We start from the raw sequence: 18,691 nt of genomic DNA on the forward strand, positions 1-18,691 counted from the left end.
AAATGATAGAAAATTGAGATGGAGCTAACACTAACTTGAGATGGAGCTAGCACTGCAGAAAATTAACTTGAGATGGAGCTAGCACTGCAAAAACAAATTGAAATGAATATTCTACTATTCTAGAACAACTAACTTGAGATGGAGCTAGCACTGCAGAAAATTGAGTACCACAAATTGAGAGAGAATTAGACATGTAATGTTTTTGCTGTCTTGGCTACTTCAGAACATTGAGTAGCACAAAGAGCTGAAAGATATGTCCAAGTATATCATGAAATGATTTTTTAATAAAAAAAACTCACTGGAATTCGTAATTAATAAGCTCAAGTCAAAGCAGGATCCACTCAACTACGCAAACATTTGATATCTGCAACTTTTTCTTATGTAAATGTTGGTTCTCCCTGTTCGGCCAAACAGAGGTAAATGAAATTATAGGGATCAAAATTATGGGCACACAAAAGGCTACGGATAAGAATTGCAGATTAATTTGAGAAACAAAAGAGGGTACATGAACTATTTGAATCCACTACTACACCATTTGAGGAGGGAGGGGGGCTAATTGTACCCAGAACTGGTAGCGGACCCGTGAGGAGCAAATATGATCGGTTGGCACACGCCTGATTAGCTGAATTGAGGCAGACAGACTCCACCAGCGTGCGTGGAGACGTTGCTGCTGGCCTGCCGTAGGATGTTGCTCATGGGAAGGAGCTTGACGGTGATAGGTTGAGGCAAATGCGAGCAAATCGAGATGATGCCGACGTCAATTGGCAATGGCGGGGTTGCCGCCAGATGGCTCGCCTGCTGAAGACGAATCTATGACCATGCAGAGCATGTACAACATTACGGCCTATTATTGGAGCGAAAAGAAGACTGCAGCTGCGGCACCTTCGTCGTGCCCCTCCGGCCCTTCCCCCTTACACGAGCTGCCGTTGTGTCTTCTCTGCGTCCGTCCAGTTGAACGGGTCCACCAATGTGCACTCACATGTCAAGCGCCACTGCGAGCTGCTGGCGCAGGAGTTACTGTGTCCGATTTGGATGGAGATGGAGGCGCTGGCAGGCAAATCAGCAGGACTAACCTGACGCGAAGAGTAGACGCAAGCTTCGTGCGACGCTCCAAGCAGGGGAACCACCACGCAGAAAATCCCACTTCACAGACCGCCGGGGACAGCGCCGGCGCGGAGAAGAAGGCACGGAGGCCCGGCACGGAACAGGAATGAAAGGGTGAGCATCAAATCTGAGAACGGCTGCGCAATCTGAAGGATTTAATCACTGAGATCTGGAACGTACCGCAAGGACGGAGCGAACAGGAGGAATCGCGGCGGAAATCCGAGTGGTCGGAGTAGGACTGCGCCTGCGGCGGCGGCCGCCCGGCGCACCACCGGCGTCGGCGCCGGCGAGCTGGCCTTCTACCGAGGCGATCCCCCCCCCCTTAAAACCCTAAACAGCCTCCACAAGATGAAACCAAATAAAATTTCCTTCTCTCCTTCTTGTTTCTTTTGCTCTGCCCGGCCACATCTCCTCACTGTTCTCTGTTTTCTCGGCCCCGCATGGTTCTGTTCCGCCAGTTCCTCCTCCTTCCTCTTCTCTCTCCTTTCTCTTGCTTCCAGGTTTCTACCTGAATATGCTTGTTGTAGTTTTTATTTTAGTTAGTCGTCACCGTAGATCTGCTTGCTCGTGTTGCGGATTTGCCTATGTTCTTCACATGAATGAATTTATGCGGTCTTTGCTTGCTAATTTTTGTTGTGATTCCGGTTTGCTTCACATCTTTCCTTGCAACTTTTTTTATTGAAGCAGCTTTGAGCCTATTTCTTTCCAGGTTCTCATGGATCTCAACCGTTTGTTGTGTTGGAAGCCTTCCCATAGATTTAAGGACTTTGCTTTTCTTCTCGCTGGCGCGTTTTCATCTGCATCCTTGGGTCGGAGGTGTTGGTCTTCGTCGATGGGATCTTCCTCTTCAAGCCTCCTGGCAAGCTTCAACGACACTGGCCCAAGCATTATTATGGGCCAGTTTGGATGTCGGTTCCTCTAGTAGCCTTCAAGGCGAGCTTCATGGTAGTGATGACAATGTTTCGCAGCTTATTTATGGATTCATCTAGGTTTGCGCTTCTGTGATGTGTGGAGGTGTTCATGTGTGTCTGGCCATTTGACCGGGTTTGTAATTGGCTCCTCTTTGAGGTGCCTTTATATAAGACCACAACTTCTATAATATATGTTATAGGTTTATTTTCTTAAAACCGTAGCATAATACAGTCAATCCTCATCTTCATCAATTTCTTTTCATTATCAGATGAGGTTGCGACTTGACACATCTGGTGTCTAGAGGTTATGCTTCCCCTATCATCTAATTATACTTTGCAACAATGAAGTGTTGTCTAATGTTTAATTTTTTATGGAGTTTTATTAAATGTAGATCAATAGCTCATTGCAAATTTATCTATTTACTAATCATACTTGGCATAGACTCCTTGGTCATATCCTAATTTTCTTAATCCTTTTAGTTCTGAAATTATCTATTTATTAGTTGTATTTGATATTCACCCTTAAGTTTTCTTCTTTTTCTAATTCCAAATTTATCTATTTATTAATCATACTCAGTATGGACTCTTTGGTCACATATCCTAATTTTTCTTAATTTAATTCCAAAATGAGCTATTTATTAATTGTATTTGATATGGACTCTTAAGTTACTATATACCGTTAGCTAATCATATTCAATATGTACTATTTTATCACGGGCTAATTTTTCTATTCTTTTATTATGAATTTAGGTATTCCAATCATATTCATCATGTACTCTTTGATCAAGTCCTAGTTGTTATTTTTTAAATACCAAATTTAGCTAGTTATCAAGGACTCTTAATTATTAATCAGATTTGATATGGACTCTATAAGTTAGTTTAGATTGTTAGATCTTCATAAAATCCAATAACATATATTTTTCTCCTTTTTAGATAATTTTGAGTAATTTTAGACCCTCTCGGCAAACATGGTGACTTCTAACACTGAATCTGTTGTCGCCTTTTGACTTGTTATTGGTCTTGAAGTTACATTAGGATTTTCGTCATCTTTAATCTACAAATTTGCTAGCTACTTCCAGTAATGTCATGTCATGTCATTCCCCTTGTGCTTGCAAATGGAAAGCGTTGAAGGTGGCCAGTGATATAAGGATAATAAATAGGAAGATACATGATGCTAAGTCTTTTTATGAACTTTGCCGGTTTGTTAGGTTGGTTGGGTGAAGTTGTCCACTCGGTGCGAGTATTTGACTCAGCATGGATGCTTGTATTTTCTTTAGATTTATGCTAGGCATTAGCAATGATATCTTAAGTGTGCACAGCAAGTCTCCTAAAGTAATCTTTCTTAATCTCAAGATCAATCGGCTCAGTCTTTCCGAGAGTGCACATAGAGTAGTGTCAAGCGCATATTCGTAGAATTAATTAATCGTGAGCATATGTGTGCTTCTGTGCTTTTACTTTGTTTTATAAAATTATTTTTTATAGCTGGTGGATAAAATCAAATAAATTAGTTTGTAAAAGAGAATCATAGGCAGCCGAATTCCATAATAAGCTATTGACGTGTATTACATAAGGTTTACACTAAAAAGGTAGATTACACGCTGCTAGTAGAAGAATGAAGTTACGTAAATTAGAACCCACCTGAAGTCCGTATCTTTGCAATTTCTAAATTGGTAATTTAGCATCACATATTTCTAAATTGCTAATTTAATATCTCATACCATAATAAGCTTCTCATACTAAATGATATGAGATACAAATTTACTTCTTTTAAAATTTCTAATTGTCTAGTCGTATTTGATATGGACTCTTTAAGTAAGTCTAGATCCATCGTATTTTGTATGGACTCTATGAGATAGTTTAGACCGTTAGATCTTTATAAAATCCAACGGCTTAAATCCTTCTCTTTTTTAGATTAACGTGGGAATTTTTTGTTCCTCTCGGCGAACGTGGTGGCTTCTTCTAACACTCAAATATGTATATAATGACTTAAATATGACTTGACACATCTGGTGTCTAGAGGTTATGCTTCCCCTATCATCTAATTATACTTTGCAACAATGAAGTGTTGTCTAATGTTTAATTTTTTATGGAGTTTTATTAAATGTAGATCAATAGCTCATTGCAAATTTATCTATTTACTAATCATACTTGGCATAGACTCCTTGGTCATATCCTAATTTTCTTAATCCTTTTAGTTCTGAAATTATCTATTTATTAGTTGTATTTGATATTCACCCTTAAGTTTTCTTCTTTTTCTAATTCCAAATTTATCTATTTATTAATCATACTCAGTATGGACTCTTTGGTCACATATCCTAATTTTTCTTAATTTAATTCCAAAATGAGCTATTTATTAATTGTATTTGATATGGACTCTTAAGTTACTCTATACCGTTAGCTAATCATATTCAATATGTACTATTTTATCACGGGCTAATTTTTCTATTCTTTTATTATGAATTTAGGTATTCCAATCATATTCATCATGTACTCTTTGATCAAGTCCTAGTTGTTATTTTTTAAATACCAAATTTAGCTAGTTATCAAGGACTCTTAATTATTAATCAGATTTGATATGGACTCTATAAGTTAGTTTAGATTGTTAGATCTTCATAAAATCCAATAACATATATTTTTCTCCTTTTTAGATAATTTTGAGTAATTTTAGACCCTCTCGGCAAACATGGTGACTTCTAACACTGAATCTGTTGTCGCCTTTTGACTTGTTATTGGTCTTGAAGTTACATTAGGATTTTCGTCATCTTTAATCTACAAATTTGCTAGCTACTTCCAGTAATGTCATGTCATGTCATTCCCCTTGTGCTTGCAAATGGAAAGCGTTGAAGGTGGCCAGTGATATAAGGATAATAAATAGGAAGATACATGATGCTAAGTCTTTTTATGAACTTTGCCGGTTTGTTAGGTTGGTTGGGTGAAGTTGTCCACTCGGTGCGAGTATTTGACTCAGCATGGATGCTTGTATTTTCTTTAGATTTATGCTAGGCATTAGCAATGATATCTTAAGCGTGCACAGCAAGTCTCCTAAAGTAATCTTTCTTAATCTCAAGATCAATCGGCTCAGTCTTTCCGAGAGTGCACATAGAGTAGTGTCAAGCGCATATTCGTAGAATTAATTAATCGTGAGCATATGTGTGCTTCTGTGCTTTTACTTTGTTTTATAAAATTATTTTTTATAGCTGGTGGATAAAATCAAATAAATTAGTTTGTAAAAGAGAATCATAGGCAGCCGAATTCCATAATAAGCTATTGACGTGTATTACATAAGGTTTACACTAAAAAGGTAGATTACACGCTGCTAGTAGAAGAATGAAGTTACGTAAATTAGAACCCACCTGAAGTCCGTATCTTTGCAATTTCTAAATTGGTAATTTAGCATCACATATTTCTAAATTGCTAATTTAATATCTCATACCATAATAAGCTTCTCATACTAAATGATATGAGATACAAATTTACTTCTTTTAAAATTTCTAATTGTCTAGTCGTATTTGATATGGACTCTTTAAGTAAGTCTAGATCCATCGTATTTTGTATGGACTCTATGAGATAGTTTAGACCGTTAGATCTTTATAAAATCCAACGGCTTAAATCCTTCTCTTTTTTAGATTAACGTGGGAATTTTTTGTTCCTCTCGGCGAACGTGGTGGCTTCTTCTAACACTCAAATATGTATATAATGACTTAAATATGACTTGACACATCTGGTGTCTAGAGGTTATGCTTCCCCTATCATCTAATTATACTTTGCAACAATGAAGTGTTGTCTAATGTTTAATTTTTTATGGAGTTTTATTAAATGTAGATCAATAGCTCATTGCAAATTTATCTATTTACTAATCATACTTGGCATAGACTCCTTGGTCATATCCTAATTTTCTTAATCCTTTTAGTTCTGAAATTATCTATTTATTAGTTGTATTTGATATTCACCCTTAAGTTTTCTTCTTTTTCTAATTCCAAATTTATCTATTTATTAATCATACTCAGTATGGACTCTTTGGTCACATATCCTAATTTTTCTTAATTTAATTCCAAAATGAGCTATTTATTAATTGTATTTGATATGGACTCTTAAGTTACTCTATACCGTTAGCTAATCATATTCAATATGTACTATTTTATCACGGGCTAATTTTTCTATTCTTTTATTATGAATTTAGGTATTCCAATCATATTCATCATGTACTCTTTGATCAAGTCCTAGTTGTTATTTTTTAAATACCAAATTTAGCTAGTTATCAAGGACTCTTAATTATTAATCAGATTTGATATGGACTCTATAAGTTAGTTTAGATTGTTAGATCTTCATAAAATCCAATAACATATATTTTTCTCCTTTTTAGATAATTTTGAGTAATTTTAGACCCTCTCGGCAAACATGGTGACTTCTAACACTGAATCTGTTGTCGCCTTTTGACTTGTTATTGGTCTTGAAGTTACATTAGGATTTTCGTCATCTTTAATCTACAAATTTGCTAGCTACTTCCAGTAATGTCATGTCATGTCATTCCCCTTGTGCTTGCAAATGGAAAGCGTTGAAGGTGGCCAGTGATATAAGGATAATAAATAGGAAGATACATGATGCTAAGTCTTTTTATGAACTTTGCCGGTTTGTTAGGTTGGTTGGGTGAAGTTGTCCACTCGGTGCGAGTATTTGACTCAGCATGGATGCTTGTATTTTCTTTAGATTTATGCTAGGCATTAGCAATGATATCTTAAGCGTGCACAGCAAGTCTCCTAAAGTAATCTTTCTTAATCTCAAGATCAATCGGCTCAGTCTTTCCGAGAGTGCACATAGAGTAGTGTCAAGCGCATATTCGTAGAATTAATTAATCGTGAGCATATGTGTGCTTCTGTGCTTTTACTTTGTTTTATAAAATTATTTTTTATAGCTGGTGGATAAAATCAAATAAATTAGTTTGTAAAAGAGAATCATAGGCAGCCGAATTCCATAATAAGCTATTGACGTGTATTACATAAGGTTTACACTAAAAAGGTAGATTACACGCTGCTAGTAGAAGAATGAAGTTACGTAAATTAGAACCCACCTGAAGTCCGTATCTTTGCAATTTCTAAATTGGTAATTTAGCATCACATATTTCTAAATTGCTAATTTAATATCTCATACCATAATAAGCTTCTCATACTAAATGATATGAGATACAAATTTACTTCTTTTAAAATTTCTAATTGTCTAGTCGTATTTGATATGGACTCTTTAAGTAAGTCTAGATCCATCGTATTTTGTATGGACTCTATGAGATAGTTTAGACCGTTAGATCTTTATAAAATCCAACGGCTTAAATCCTTCTCTTTTTTAGATTAACGTGGGAATTTTTTGTTCCTCTCGGCGAACGTGGTGGCTTCTTCTAACACTCAAATATGTATATAATGACTTAAATATGACTTGACACATCTGGTGTCTAGAGGTTATGCTTCCCCTATCATCTAATTATACTTTGCAACAATGAAGTGTTGTCTAATGTTTAATTTTTTATGGAGTTTTATTAAATGTAGATCAATAGCTCATTGCAAATTTATCTATTTACTAATCATACTTGGCATAGACTCCTTGGTCATATCCTAATTTTCTTAATCCTTTTAGTTCTGAAATTATCTATTTATTAGTTGTATTTGATATTCACCCTTAAGTTTTCTTCTTTTTCTAATTCCAAATTTATCTATTTATTAATCATACTCAGTATGGACTCTTTGGTCACATATCCTAATTTTTCTTAATTTAATTCCAAAATGAGCTATTTATTAATTGTATTTGATATGGACTCTTAAGTTACTCTATACCGTTAGCTAATCATATTCAATATGTACTATTTTATCACGGGCTAATTTTTCTATTCTTTTATTATGAATTTAGGTATTCCAATCATATTCATCATGTACTCTTTGATCAAGTCCTAGTTGTTATTTTTTAAATACCAAATTTAGCTAGTTATCAAGGACTCTTAATTATTAATCAGATTTGATATGGACTCTATAAGTTAGTTTAGATTGTTAGATCTTCATAAAATCCAATAACATATATTTTTCTCCTTTTTAGATAATTTTGAGTAATTTTAGACCCTCTCGGCAAACATGGTGACTTCTAACACTGAATCTGTTGTCGCCTTTTGACTTGTTATTGGTCTTGAAGTTACATTAGGATTTTCGTCATCTTTAATCTACAAATTTGCTAGCTACTTCCAGTAATGTCATGTCATGTCATTCCCCTTGTGCTTGCAAATGGAAAGCGTTGAAGGTGGCCAGTGATATAAGGATAATAAATAGGAAGATACATGATGCTAAGTCTTTTTATGAACTTTGCCAGTTTGTTAGGTTGGTTGGGTGAAGTTGTCCACTCGGTGCGAGTATTTGACTCAGCATGGATGCTTGTATTTTCTTTAGATTTATGCTAGGCATTAGCAATGATATCTTAATATGTATATAATAGATAGATGTTTTTTTTGAACGACACGGAAAATAATGTAAAATTATCTTTAGTCGCCACCCACCAGCATTTGTTTCCCTTTTTTTGTAAAGGCATATCTATTTAATTTCCAACCTGAGCATATGTCACAAGTGACTATATTTTTTATAGCTAGTAGGTGTCTAGTAGGACTTAGATCAGTAATGGTCTAATAATGGAGACCGAGCTCGATCAACTCAGCTCAGTCAAAAACTAACCTGGATAATCAGAAGTTCTTCAGAACCGGGCCACTTCTTTCTCGAGAGCACGCTTAAGCTTGCGTGTCCTCGCTTTCCGTCGAAGAGCCGCAGTGTCACTTCCAATCAACAAAGGTTGCCCCACTGAGATCAATTATACATGCTTGGTGATGACCAACTGACCTTTGAAGGGGACGTCCCGTCAACAAATAAGCACGTCAATCCATCCATCCTTCATTATTTGTTGGTTTTTGGCAGGCTTTGTCAAGCCCTCCATATTGCGCTATGCTCGATGCTCCTTCCGGTTTCTAAATATCTATAGATTTTTTCCTATTTTTTTTAAAAAAATTTCTACATCTTCTGATGCGCGTATTCAACATATTTTGATTTTTCACCTCAACATCTACTTAAATATTCAAAATTGACTTTCAAAAATGGCGCGGGTAGATCTGCCGCCTTCGATAGTACAGTATACATTTTCTACATCTTAATTGTGTTTGATATAGAATAATATAGTGTTTGGTAAAATTTGTGCTCGACCCGTGAGTGCTGAGTGGTGACCATATCTCGCTGTCCGACACGACAATTATTTGAAGGCCGGATGGAGGGAGAAGATGATTTGGACGCGCAGGCGTGGGGGCGCCGTGCGTGCATGGTTCGAGACCCCCCGCCGGGCGAGCTAGCTTTACTTGCTGGCCGTCCGTTCCCATTCGAGACCCAAGTGCTAGTTGCTAGCTGGAGAGATATGGTGGTGTGGGTGTGGTGCGCGCGACTTTTGAGGCGACATATATTCCCACGTTGGCTATTCGGCCATGCACGACACTGACCGCCGGGGGTCACTTTCACGGATGGTCGTGTTCCTGGTTGAACCACAGGCCGGCCGGCCAGCCATCGTGAGCAGTTGGTGGTGCCTTTGGTGCGATCTGTGGGCGCTGCCTCGGGTCATGTACGCTAGCACCCTAGCTGCTACGACTACACTAGCTATAGCAGCTGAACCCCTAGCTACTGCTGCTGCTCCGTGCGATGTGGCCTCCGTAGTGGACTGCGTAAAAGCGACGACGCGCCATGCCCATGCACATCGACCGATCTCCCGTGTGTCGCGTGGGTCATGCGATGGCACGACAGCGCGCGCGGGAGGGCACGATGCGCAGTGCACAACTGTAGCGCCCGCCGTGGTAGTGCGACCTGCGACGCGTTCCGCGAAACATCCAGGAGGCGCGCGGGTAGTAGTTTAAATTTTATTTGTTCCCGCGTCCCTTCGACCGAGAAATTAAAGGTGCCGGCCGGCCGCGAGCTGGTTTGACCAGCGAACCAACATTCCCCTCCCTGTCCCCACGAGAGCACGTAGAGTACGAGGCCTGGTAGTACACAGTGCTGCTGGATTCCTTTTGAGCATCTGGATCGCTTTACAGTTTCGGACGGAATAAAGAAACGGCGGAGAACGCCCGGGGGCTCCGGCATACACACCCCGATTTCCTCCGGCATAAACCTTTTTTTTTTCTCGGATCCTGAAGCGGCGATGCTTCCTGCTGCACGTTGCAACTTGCGGCATGCTCCGCGCCGTTCTTTCTTTCTTCTTCGAGTTTCGCGCACCGGTAAGCTTGCCCCCTCATCAAGATCGTAGTCTCCCCCCGGGAGAGAGAATCAGTGAATCACAGATCAAGCTTCTGCTTTCGGTGATGGCAGAGTCAGATTTGTTACAGGAGTTCACGAGAGAGCAGCCCTAAGGCTTTGTTTGTTTCCACCGACTTTTTTAAGTCGCTGTCACATCTTGCTATTTTAGAGTATTAAATAAATTATTTTATAATTTTTTTATAGCTAAGTGCTAATTCGAGAGACGAGTCTAATGAACCTAATTAATCCATAATTTACTATAGTGATGCTACAATAACCATTCGCTAATCATGGATTAATATACCTCATTAGATTCGTCTCGCAGTTTAGCCCAAAATTCTGTAGTTAGTTTTATAATTAATCTTTATTTAATATTTCTAAATATTAAAATTCTCTTTGATATAGTATGAATTAAAGTTTAGCCCCTCAAACCAAACAACCCCTAAAACTAGCTCGACGATCGAATTGAACCAGCTAGACGAAGCACATGCCATCGCCAGGGCGCTCTAAGCCCTTGTTTGGGACCGAGTCTGCGTCGCTTATAAGCACAAGAAGCAAAAAAAATCCCGCCGAACGGCCTGGTGTCTAACACGCTTCTTCCCGCCGCCACCGCAGCAAAACGCGGAAAATAAACTGCGTGCGACAAAATCGCAGAAGCGTCCCCTAGCCCACTTATGGCTTATAAGCCTCGCGATTTTGTGGGTCACGATCCCAAACAGGCGCTAAGTCCAACATCTCCACGTCAGGAGATATTTTTTTGGAGACTGCAAGTACAGTATGGTACACAATTATATTATTGCACCGAGGTGTACCATGGGTCCAGCTCTATCCTCAAATGGTCGGATCTGGTGACTGGTGTTCCTTCGGCAACACACGGTCAATGCGACCGGCCCGGTCAGCCTCTGTAGTCTCTAGTCCGTGCCCTTGGAATCTCAGAGGAAGAGAACTGAGCGGGTCAGGTGAGCGGGGGCTCACGCTGACCGCCGCGGTTCGAGCGCCGTCTCGACGGGGTGTCTCATGTTCTTCTTAAACAATCAGCCAGTGCTCCTGACTTACTTCAAAAAAAAAAATCTCAGAGGAAGGCGGTTTCGGGATCGGAATGTCTGTCGCGCGCCCGTGCATGTATGCCAGGGCGCCAGCCACCAGGCATGCATTTCTGGCAGGTGCGCAATACAATAATTGGGGAGCAGCAAGCACCACCACCAGTCCACCACGCAGATGATGTTTATGAGCTGCGGTAGCAAATGCCAACTTGTTTTTGCGCGCCCAGCACGCCGGGTACGGAGATGTTTATTACAAAGCTGTCTGAAACCATGAGAAAGATTTGACCACGGCGCGCTTGTTGCAAAGTTGTTTATGGGATGGGATCGCAGCGCGCGCGCGCCCGCTGCGGCGCTGCCGGTTGCCCCGCCCCCCAACCGCCGTTTCAAGCAAGCGTCGCGCGACCCGAGGCCAACAACCCGCCGTCGCGCCGCCTGGCACCGTGCCTTGTCAGCCTTGCCGGCGGCGCCGCGCGGCGCCGCTGCTCGACTGCGGTTTCTATGTGCTCGTCCGGTCGGATCGGCGGAACATGCGAGACGCGGACGAGGATTCGAGCGAGCTCACGAGAGTCCTGCTGTATGGCCGCGGGCAGGATAGGACCATCGAGCCGCCGATTATTGGTCGAGCTCAGCAAGGCCAAGCATTGCTTCCCATTTCCCAATGCTGCGGTGGCCTAGGCGAGCTCAGCGCATCGCAGCTGAAACTACGAGAGATGCGCTGTGGGCTGGACAATGGTCGACCGGGTCTACCTCTGTTAAATGAATTTATTTTTCACTGCTCCGTAGGACAGTAGGAGTGTACTCTCTTTTTACCTGCTCTGGCTCCGATCTTATCACTTACCCACTCTAATTACCTGGCGACCTCTTCTCCAGCTAGCAGTGCTTATCCGCTAACTAGGGCGTCAAACAATGCGCGCCTGGGTTTGAGAACATGGACATGGACGGTGTGGAGTGCGGCGTGGACTAATGGGGCACGTATCGTGTGGACTGTGGGGACCCGACCCGGACCCGGAGCGCCACCACACAGAACCGCCTTTTCGCGGCGACACAGCCGCCTAATTCCCGGCGCTGGCTGCTGCTCCAGCGCCGATCGGTGATCCCCCAAGGCGACAGCGGGAATAATTCAGGGAGGCGCGGGAACGGGTTGTGAGGAAAAGCCTGACAGCGTCACGGCCGGCGCCGTTCGGACCCAGCCGTGCCGGTTATTGATGGGCCGAGTCACCGACCTGCCCAGAAAGGAACCGGGATCGAGGGCAGGTTCATCTCATCTGAGCTCGTGCATGCGTCGCCCTAACCGAACGCCACCTGCGACGCTACACGCGCCCTGGTCTGATCCGATCGGTGGCCGGCGCCGGTCCCTACCGCGGCTAACGGGAGGAGCAGGAGCTAGGGCTGTGGAGGGTACGGCCATTGGTCGCCCCGTATGCGCTTCTCGTTGAGCCATGCATGCCCCCCGGACGCTGCCGGTGGATCGCGTCCGGACACGTCGCGGCCCCGGCCCCCGACCGCCCTGGCTCCATCGCCACCATGCACCCAGCGCGAGTCCGACCCGGTCCCCCCCCCCCCCCCCCCCCCCCGACTCATCCTTTTCCTCCCCCTGTGAGCTGGGCCCCCGCCGGGCCACGGCCAGGCGCCGCCCCTTTGCTCCGGGCGGGCGCTTCCCCGTCCGCTCCCCCTCCCCCCTCCCCGGCTGATCTATATATACTCCCCCACGAGCCCTCGCACTTCTCCCCCACATGCACTTGCTGCGAGCAGCCGCAGTACACACACACGCACACCACCTCGACTCGACCTCTCCCCTGTTCTCGGCGTGCCTGCCCTGTTTCGAGCTCTGCTCCGGCTCGCCTGCGCGCCGTACAGACCAAACTTTACCAGACAACCATGGTGGTGCTCGCCAACCCGCCTGTCGTCGACCAGATCCCGCTCCTGCGGTCCCCGGGGCCCAGGGACAGCTTCGCCGCCGTGCCGGTCGTCGACCTGTCCAGCCCCGGCGCGGCGCGGGCGATCGTCGACGCCAGCGAGCGCTTCGGGTTCTTCAAGGTCGTCAACCACGGCGTCGCCGGGGACACCATGGAGCGGGCCGAGACCGAGGCCGTCAAGTTCTTCGCGCAGGCCCAGGCCGACAAGGACCGCGCGGGCCCGGCCTACCCGCCGTTCGGGTACGGCAGCAAGCGCATCGGCCTCAATGGCGACATGGGGTGGCTCGAGTACCTCCTCCTCGCCGTCGACTCCGCGTCGCTCTCCGACGCCTGCACCGTCCCCGCCGCCGCCGCGTTCCGGTGAGTTCTCACGCCGGCTTTGTGCGGTCGTCTATGTACGGCCACCGGCCACAGAGCTCTTGAGCCTTCCGGCCGGGCGACAGACAGACATCGATTGACCCCTTGCTGCTTGCTGCTGCTCTTGTCAATACAGGGCCGCGCTGAACGAGTACATCACTGCGGTGCGGAAGGTGGCGGTGCGCGTGCTGGAGGCGATGGCGGAGGGCCTGGGCATTGCGCCCGCGGACGCGCTGAGCGCCATGGTGACGGAGCAGGGGAGCGACCAGCTGTTCCGCGTGAACCACTACCCGCCCTGCCCCGCGCTCCAGGGCCTGGGCTGCAGCGCCACGGGCTTCGGCGAGCACACCGACCCGCAGCTCATCTCCGTGCTCCGCTCCAACGGCACGTCCGGCCTGCAGATCGCGCTCCGCGACGGCGCGCAGTGGGTGTCCGTGCCCTCCGACCGCGACGCCTTCTTCGTGAACGTCGGCGACTCCCTTCAGGTGTGCGCTTTGACACGTGACACCGCTATTTCTTTTTCTTTTTCTCGGTGTGTGGCCCTCGAGATTTGTGGCACTCGCTTTCTACAGTCCTGCTCCAGCAAGCTAGGTTCTGCGGTGATGTGGATACTATTAGAATTTAGTGCCCGCGTTGTGAACAAGTCAAACTGAAACGGCCACACACGGAATGCCGGCCAGTCACTGCAGAGCCTTGAGCTCAGATCACCATTATAAAATAAGACAACCTTTTGCTCATCGCCGCACCAACGAACACATCGTTGATGGGCTAGCTTGATCTGTCTGACAGATTACATGCTGGTCGCTGTGTACGCAGGTGCTGACCAACGGGAGGTTCAGGAGCGTGAAGCACCGGGTGGTGACCAACAGCCTCATGTCTAGGGTTTCCTTCATCTACTTCGGCGGGCCGCCGCTGGCGCAGCGGATCGCGCCGCTGCCGGAGCTGCTCGGGGAGGGCGAGGAGAGCCTGTACAGGGAGTTCACGTGGGGCGAGTACAAGAAGGCCGCGTACAATACGAGGCTCGGCGACAACAGACTGGCCCAGTTTGAGAAGAAGTAGCGGCAGCGGCAGCTGCGCGCGCCGCTGGCCGGCGGGCCGGTCAAGCACCACCAGCTTTTTTACGAGACAGCCAGGCAGGCAGGTAGCTAGGACTAGCAGCTCCAGCAGGCGCCGGCCGGCAGCAGCATATGCCGCGCACCATGGGCGTGTGGAGACGACGAGGAAGTTACCTGCACTGCGGGTTCGGGATGATGGCGAGGTAGAAGAAGATGCGGATGTGTACAGCTGGGGATCGGCCAGTGTAGTAGCTAAGCTAGTACAGTAGTAGATCTTTGTGGTGGGTGCAGGGTTCCCGCTAAGATGCTAACGACCTGTGTTGGTGAGGCGGGGCTACTTGCCTGTTTCGGCATCTGCTGCATGGCCAGGGCGGGCGATGGGCGGCCGCCGGTAGCTAGCGCTAACCGAAATGGCATGGAGCTAAAGCTAAGGGACGAGGACGAGACGATCATCTCTCTCTCACACACACACACCAACTTTCACATTAGGTTTCTGCTTTTGTGTGTTTCGTGTTCGTTTCTCTCTGTTTTCTTCTGTACTTGGGGCCGGTAGTGCGTGTATCGTGGTGTAAAGCACTGTAAATGGAAGGATCTGTGTGCGCCTATGTGGACCTCCTGTTTGCCTCTCACCAACGCGGCCCCGATCACTTTCGGCCAGTGGACTTCCCTGCGAGCTTTTCGGCCTTGTTTGGGTATGCTAGAAAACTAGCACGCACGCATCCTGAAAAAAAAATCTCGCATGCATGAAGTACTAAATGAAGTTTATTTGCAAAACTTTTTTAGGGATGGGTGTAATTTTTCGCGACGAATCTAATTGCGGTAATTAATCGATGATTTGCTACAGTGATGATACAGTAATCATTCTCTAATCGCCCGGTCAAAGGCCTCATTAGATTCTTCAGGGCCACTAGCGCAGGGGTTCTGAAGTTGGTTTTGTAAACTGGCTTTGTTTGACACCGTAATTAGCGGTCAAAGTTGTTACTATTCACTAGCGCTACAATTGGAGCACAAACCAAACAAGGCCATGGTAACATCTCTGTTGGAGCTTAATGGGCTCCTTTAAAGCGCCCTCCTCTTTTATTGCTTCTCTCGACGCAGCACTTGATGTCGTTGCCACTTGCCACGCACTGTGACTGTAACCCGCGCACGTATATGCCGATCTAGCTGATGGCACCCCTGCAATAATACTTGTAGGCGCGCAGCACCATCGGCGTTACGTACGTGCTGCAACGCATCGTACGGCTCCCCCTCGACCGATCGAGAACCGGAGGGGACGGGGTGCCTGCGGGGAGGAGAGGCGGGGGAGCCGCGGCCTCCGGGATCGGACAGAAGCACAGAAACCTCGAGCCTGGACTGGACCCGGACAGCGACGCGCTGCCTGGCCGCTGGCCACGCCTTCTCGGCCCCGGCCAAGGCCAAATGGCCAATAGGCAACTGCGGCGACCGGGCACGCGCATGTGGCGGCTCTGGTGGAGTGGTGGTGCCAGCACAATCCCTGCACCCGCGCGCTGCTGCCCCCTGCCCCGCCCTGCCCGTGCCCGTGCCCGTGCCCGTGCGGTCAAACGCTCGAAACCACGCGGCTTTCAATTCGCGAACGTACTACTTTTACCGCTGGTGGCATGGCCGGCGGCACGAAGGATTACATTACCAGCAATACAGCATTAATCAGTGTCCTCCGGTAATAATACTCGGTTGAAAATCGGTGAAAAATCGTCAAAACCGTCGGTAAAGAGACCCAAATTCAAAAAAACGAAAATCGATATTTTATCGTCGATAATCGATGCAAACCGAACAATTTATTGTTTCGCCTACTGAAAATATGTTTTGGCAGTGGAAAAAATATAAAGGTTTGATAGCATTTAGTTTTTTAGGTTATGTATTGTATTATATTAGATAAATTACACATATATGCATAATTTGGCATATGGAATTGCTTAAGAAATAAACATGTTTACATATTTTGCCTATGAAATTGCATAAAGCACATGAATTTGCACATGTATACAAACCACAAAGTGCATAGTCCATATAAACTTCATAGTTCACATAAACAAAAGAGTGCATAGTTCATACAAACCTCATAATGCATATAAAACAAGAGTACATAGTGTATACAAGCCATATACAAACTAGCAAGCACATAGTCCATATATGAAGGCATTCGGCATATCAATTTAATCATTCTTCGGTCTTTTCTTGCTGGTACGTGTGATATCCATAATAATATTCCTAAATATTGAAATGAACTCAAATAAGAGGGGAACACATAATGATAAAATTGTAATATAGGTACATACATACCTATAATTCACCAATCTGACCACTAGTGCTCATGCCAAGATGTACCGATAGTTGAATGAAATGGCTTGGATATGGTGGTGGGTGTGAATATGGCTGTGGGTACGGATATGTGCATGGTTGTGGGTATGGATATGGGTAGGACCAGGTATACCCATATAGTAAGGGTCCTAAAGTAAGGGTCATCTAATTTCTTGCCAGGTATACCAGTCGCATGTCAAAACTTCGCCCACGCTCTTCCAATCTTGCTCTTGGCCCCTCACCCCTTTTCCGTCCATGGGCATGTATCAATTCGTGGTTGTCTTGGGCCAGAGGCAGAAGCAAGATTGTAGTCCCTCACACGGTCTGACACTTGTGTCTTGCTCCTAGTGAGCATAGATGGGAGCGTACCTCTCGCTTGCCCCGATCTGGAACCACCACCTCTCTCATATCGTTGACCAGCCCTCTCTCTATACTCATGCTCTTCTCTCGACTGTCAGAGAGCAGCTTCCAAATCATGGTCGTCATTCTCAGTCTCTAAGTCCACATATTCGGTTCTAGCTGCTTCATCTTCTCTTAGCTTTCGACGATGTCTTGCTTTCGTTCTTTGCTTGTTATTGTCAATCTGAAGCCCGAAGTACTCCTTCACTTCTTTAGGAACATTGGGACAATACCTCACATTCTTCTCTCGGTGTGCCAAATGCTCATTTAGCCGTGTTGCCCCTCCACCATTTTCAACACGACAATACTTGCACTTGAAGCCAATGCCAATCTTCTCTCCATGTTCCCAAACTAAGTCCTGATTATCAGACATTCACTTGCAAGAGGGAAATCGAACCATGTCTGTGTCAAAATTTTGCTACGAATAAATGATACTCACTCTTAATTTGTACCATTTAGGCATACAATATAAAGTAAATGCATGCACCTTGTTTTCCTATTTAACATAGCATATTGTACAACAATAAACTTTTCTCCGGGACTAATATCTAAAACTGTAGCCTAGATTTTAGATCTGTGATACAACCAACCATCCAAGGAATATTGTATACCAATGTAGTATATTTGGCCAAATCGGTGAGTAGAAATACAAAAGAAGGTGACCTGAACTGAAAATCATCCAATACAAATCGATAATCAACGATTTACCTTGATTATCGATGCCACGATCACAGCTCCCTCGCTCCGAGCTGCAGCATCATCGATAATCGATGCATATATATCGATTATCGGCCTTAATCGCACGAAAATCGGTGAACGGAGCTGAAATCGCCCACTCTCTTGCTTTGTGCTTGCGCGTGTGAGGAAAGGGACAGGCAGGTTGGGAAAAGTGAGCTGGGGCCTGGGAGAGAGAGTGGTTGTGGTCCTCATGAGGCCACTGACAAATATGAGTGGTGAAAGAATTAACATGTTAACGGGTTAGTGGATGGTAACGTGGGTAGTTAGATAAAAATATTTTTTCCCTAAGCAAACAATTATTGCTTTCAACATGTGACAACACTCTGGAATCAAGAGAAGGACTAGTTTTTTATAAAAATAAATTCTCTACTTTTTATGAATTTTTTTAAACTTTTGAATTTTATATTGAAATCCATCGAAATTCCAGTCGGTTTACGTTTTCAGCTATCATCGGTAACGATAAATTTCACCGATAATTGTGATTATCGAACGGTTTTGTATTCCATGGCCACGACCCGGCACCAGCGGTGCGCGGGCGTGCAGGCGTGCAGCGCG

The 18,691-nt window shown here is 45.0% G+C and overlaps 1 protein-coding gene and 1 long non-coding RNA gene across 2 annotated transcripts; one reads left to right on the forward strand and one right to left on the reverse strand.

The window, feature by feature from the left end:
- Positions 1 to 346: 346 nt before the first annotated feature.
- On the reverse strand, positions 347 to 1,367 carry LOC120708093. Its single transcript, XR_005689221.1, has 2 exons — positions 1,074 to 1,367; positions 347 to 999 (listed from the first exon to the last, which is right to left on the reverse strand). It is a non-coding gene; the product is annotated as an uncharacterized LOC120708093 (long non-coding RNA).
- An 11,699-nt stretch (positions 1,368 to 13,066) lies between these two features.
- Positions 13,067 to 15,296, forward strand: LOC120708094 (gibberellin 2-beta-dioxygenase 3-like). Its single transcript, XM_039993202.1, has 3 exons — positions 13,067 to 13,628; positions 13,762 to 14,110; positions 14,442 to 15,296. The coding sequence occupies exons 1-3, from the start codon at positions 13,231 to 13,233 to the stop codon at positions 14,682 to 14,684; spliced, it is 990 nt and encodes a 329-aa protein (XP_039849136.1). The 5' UTR covers positions 13,067 to 13,230; the 3' UTR covers positions 14,685 to 15,296.
- The last annotated feature ends 3,395 nt before the right edge of the window (positions 15,297 to 18,691 follow it).

Source organism: Panicum virgatum, chromosome 5K, assembly GCF_016808335.1.
Source record: "Panicum virgatum strain AP13 chromosome 5K, P.virgatum_v5, whole genome shotgun sequence".
In the NCBI taxonomy this organism is placed as follows: domain Eukaryota; kingdom Viridiplantae; phylum Streptophyta; class Magnoliopsida; order Poales; family Poaceae; genus Panicum; species Panicum virgatum.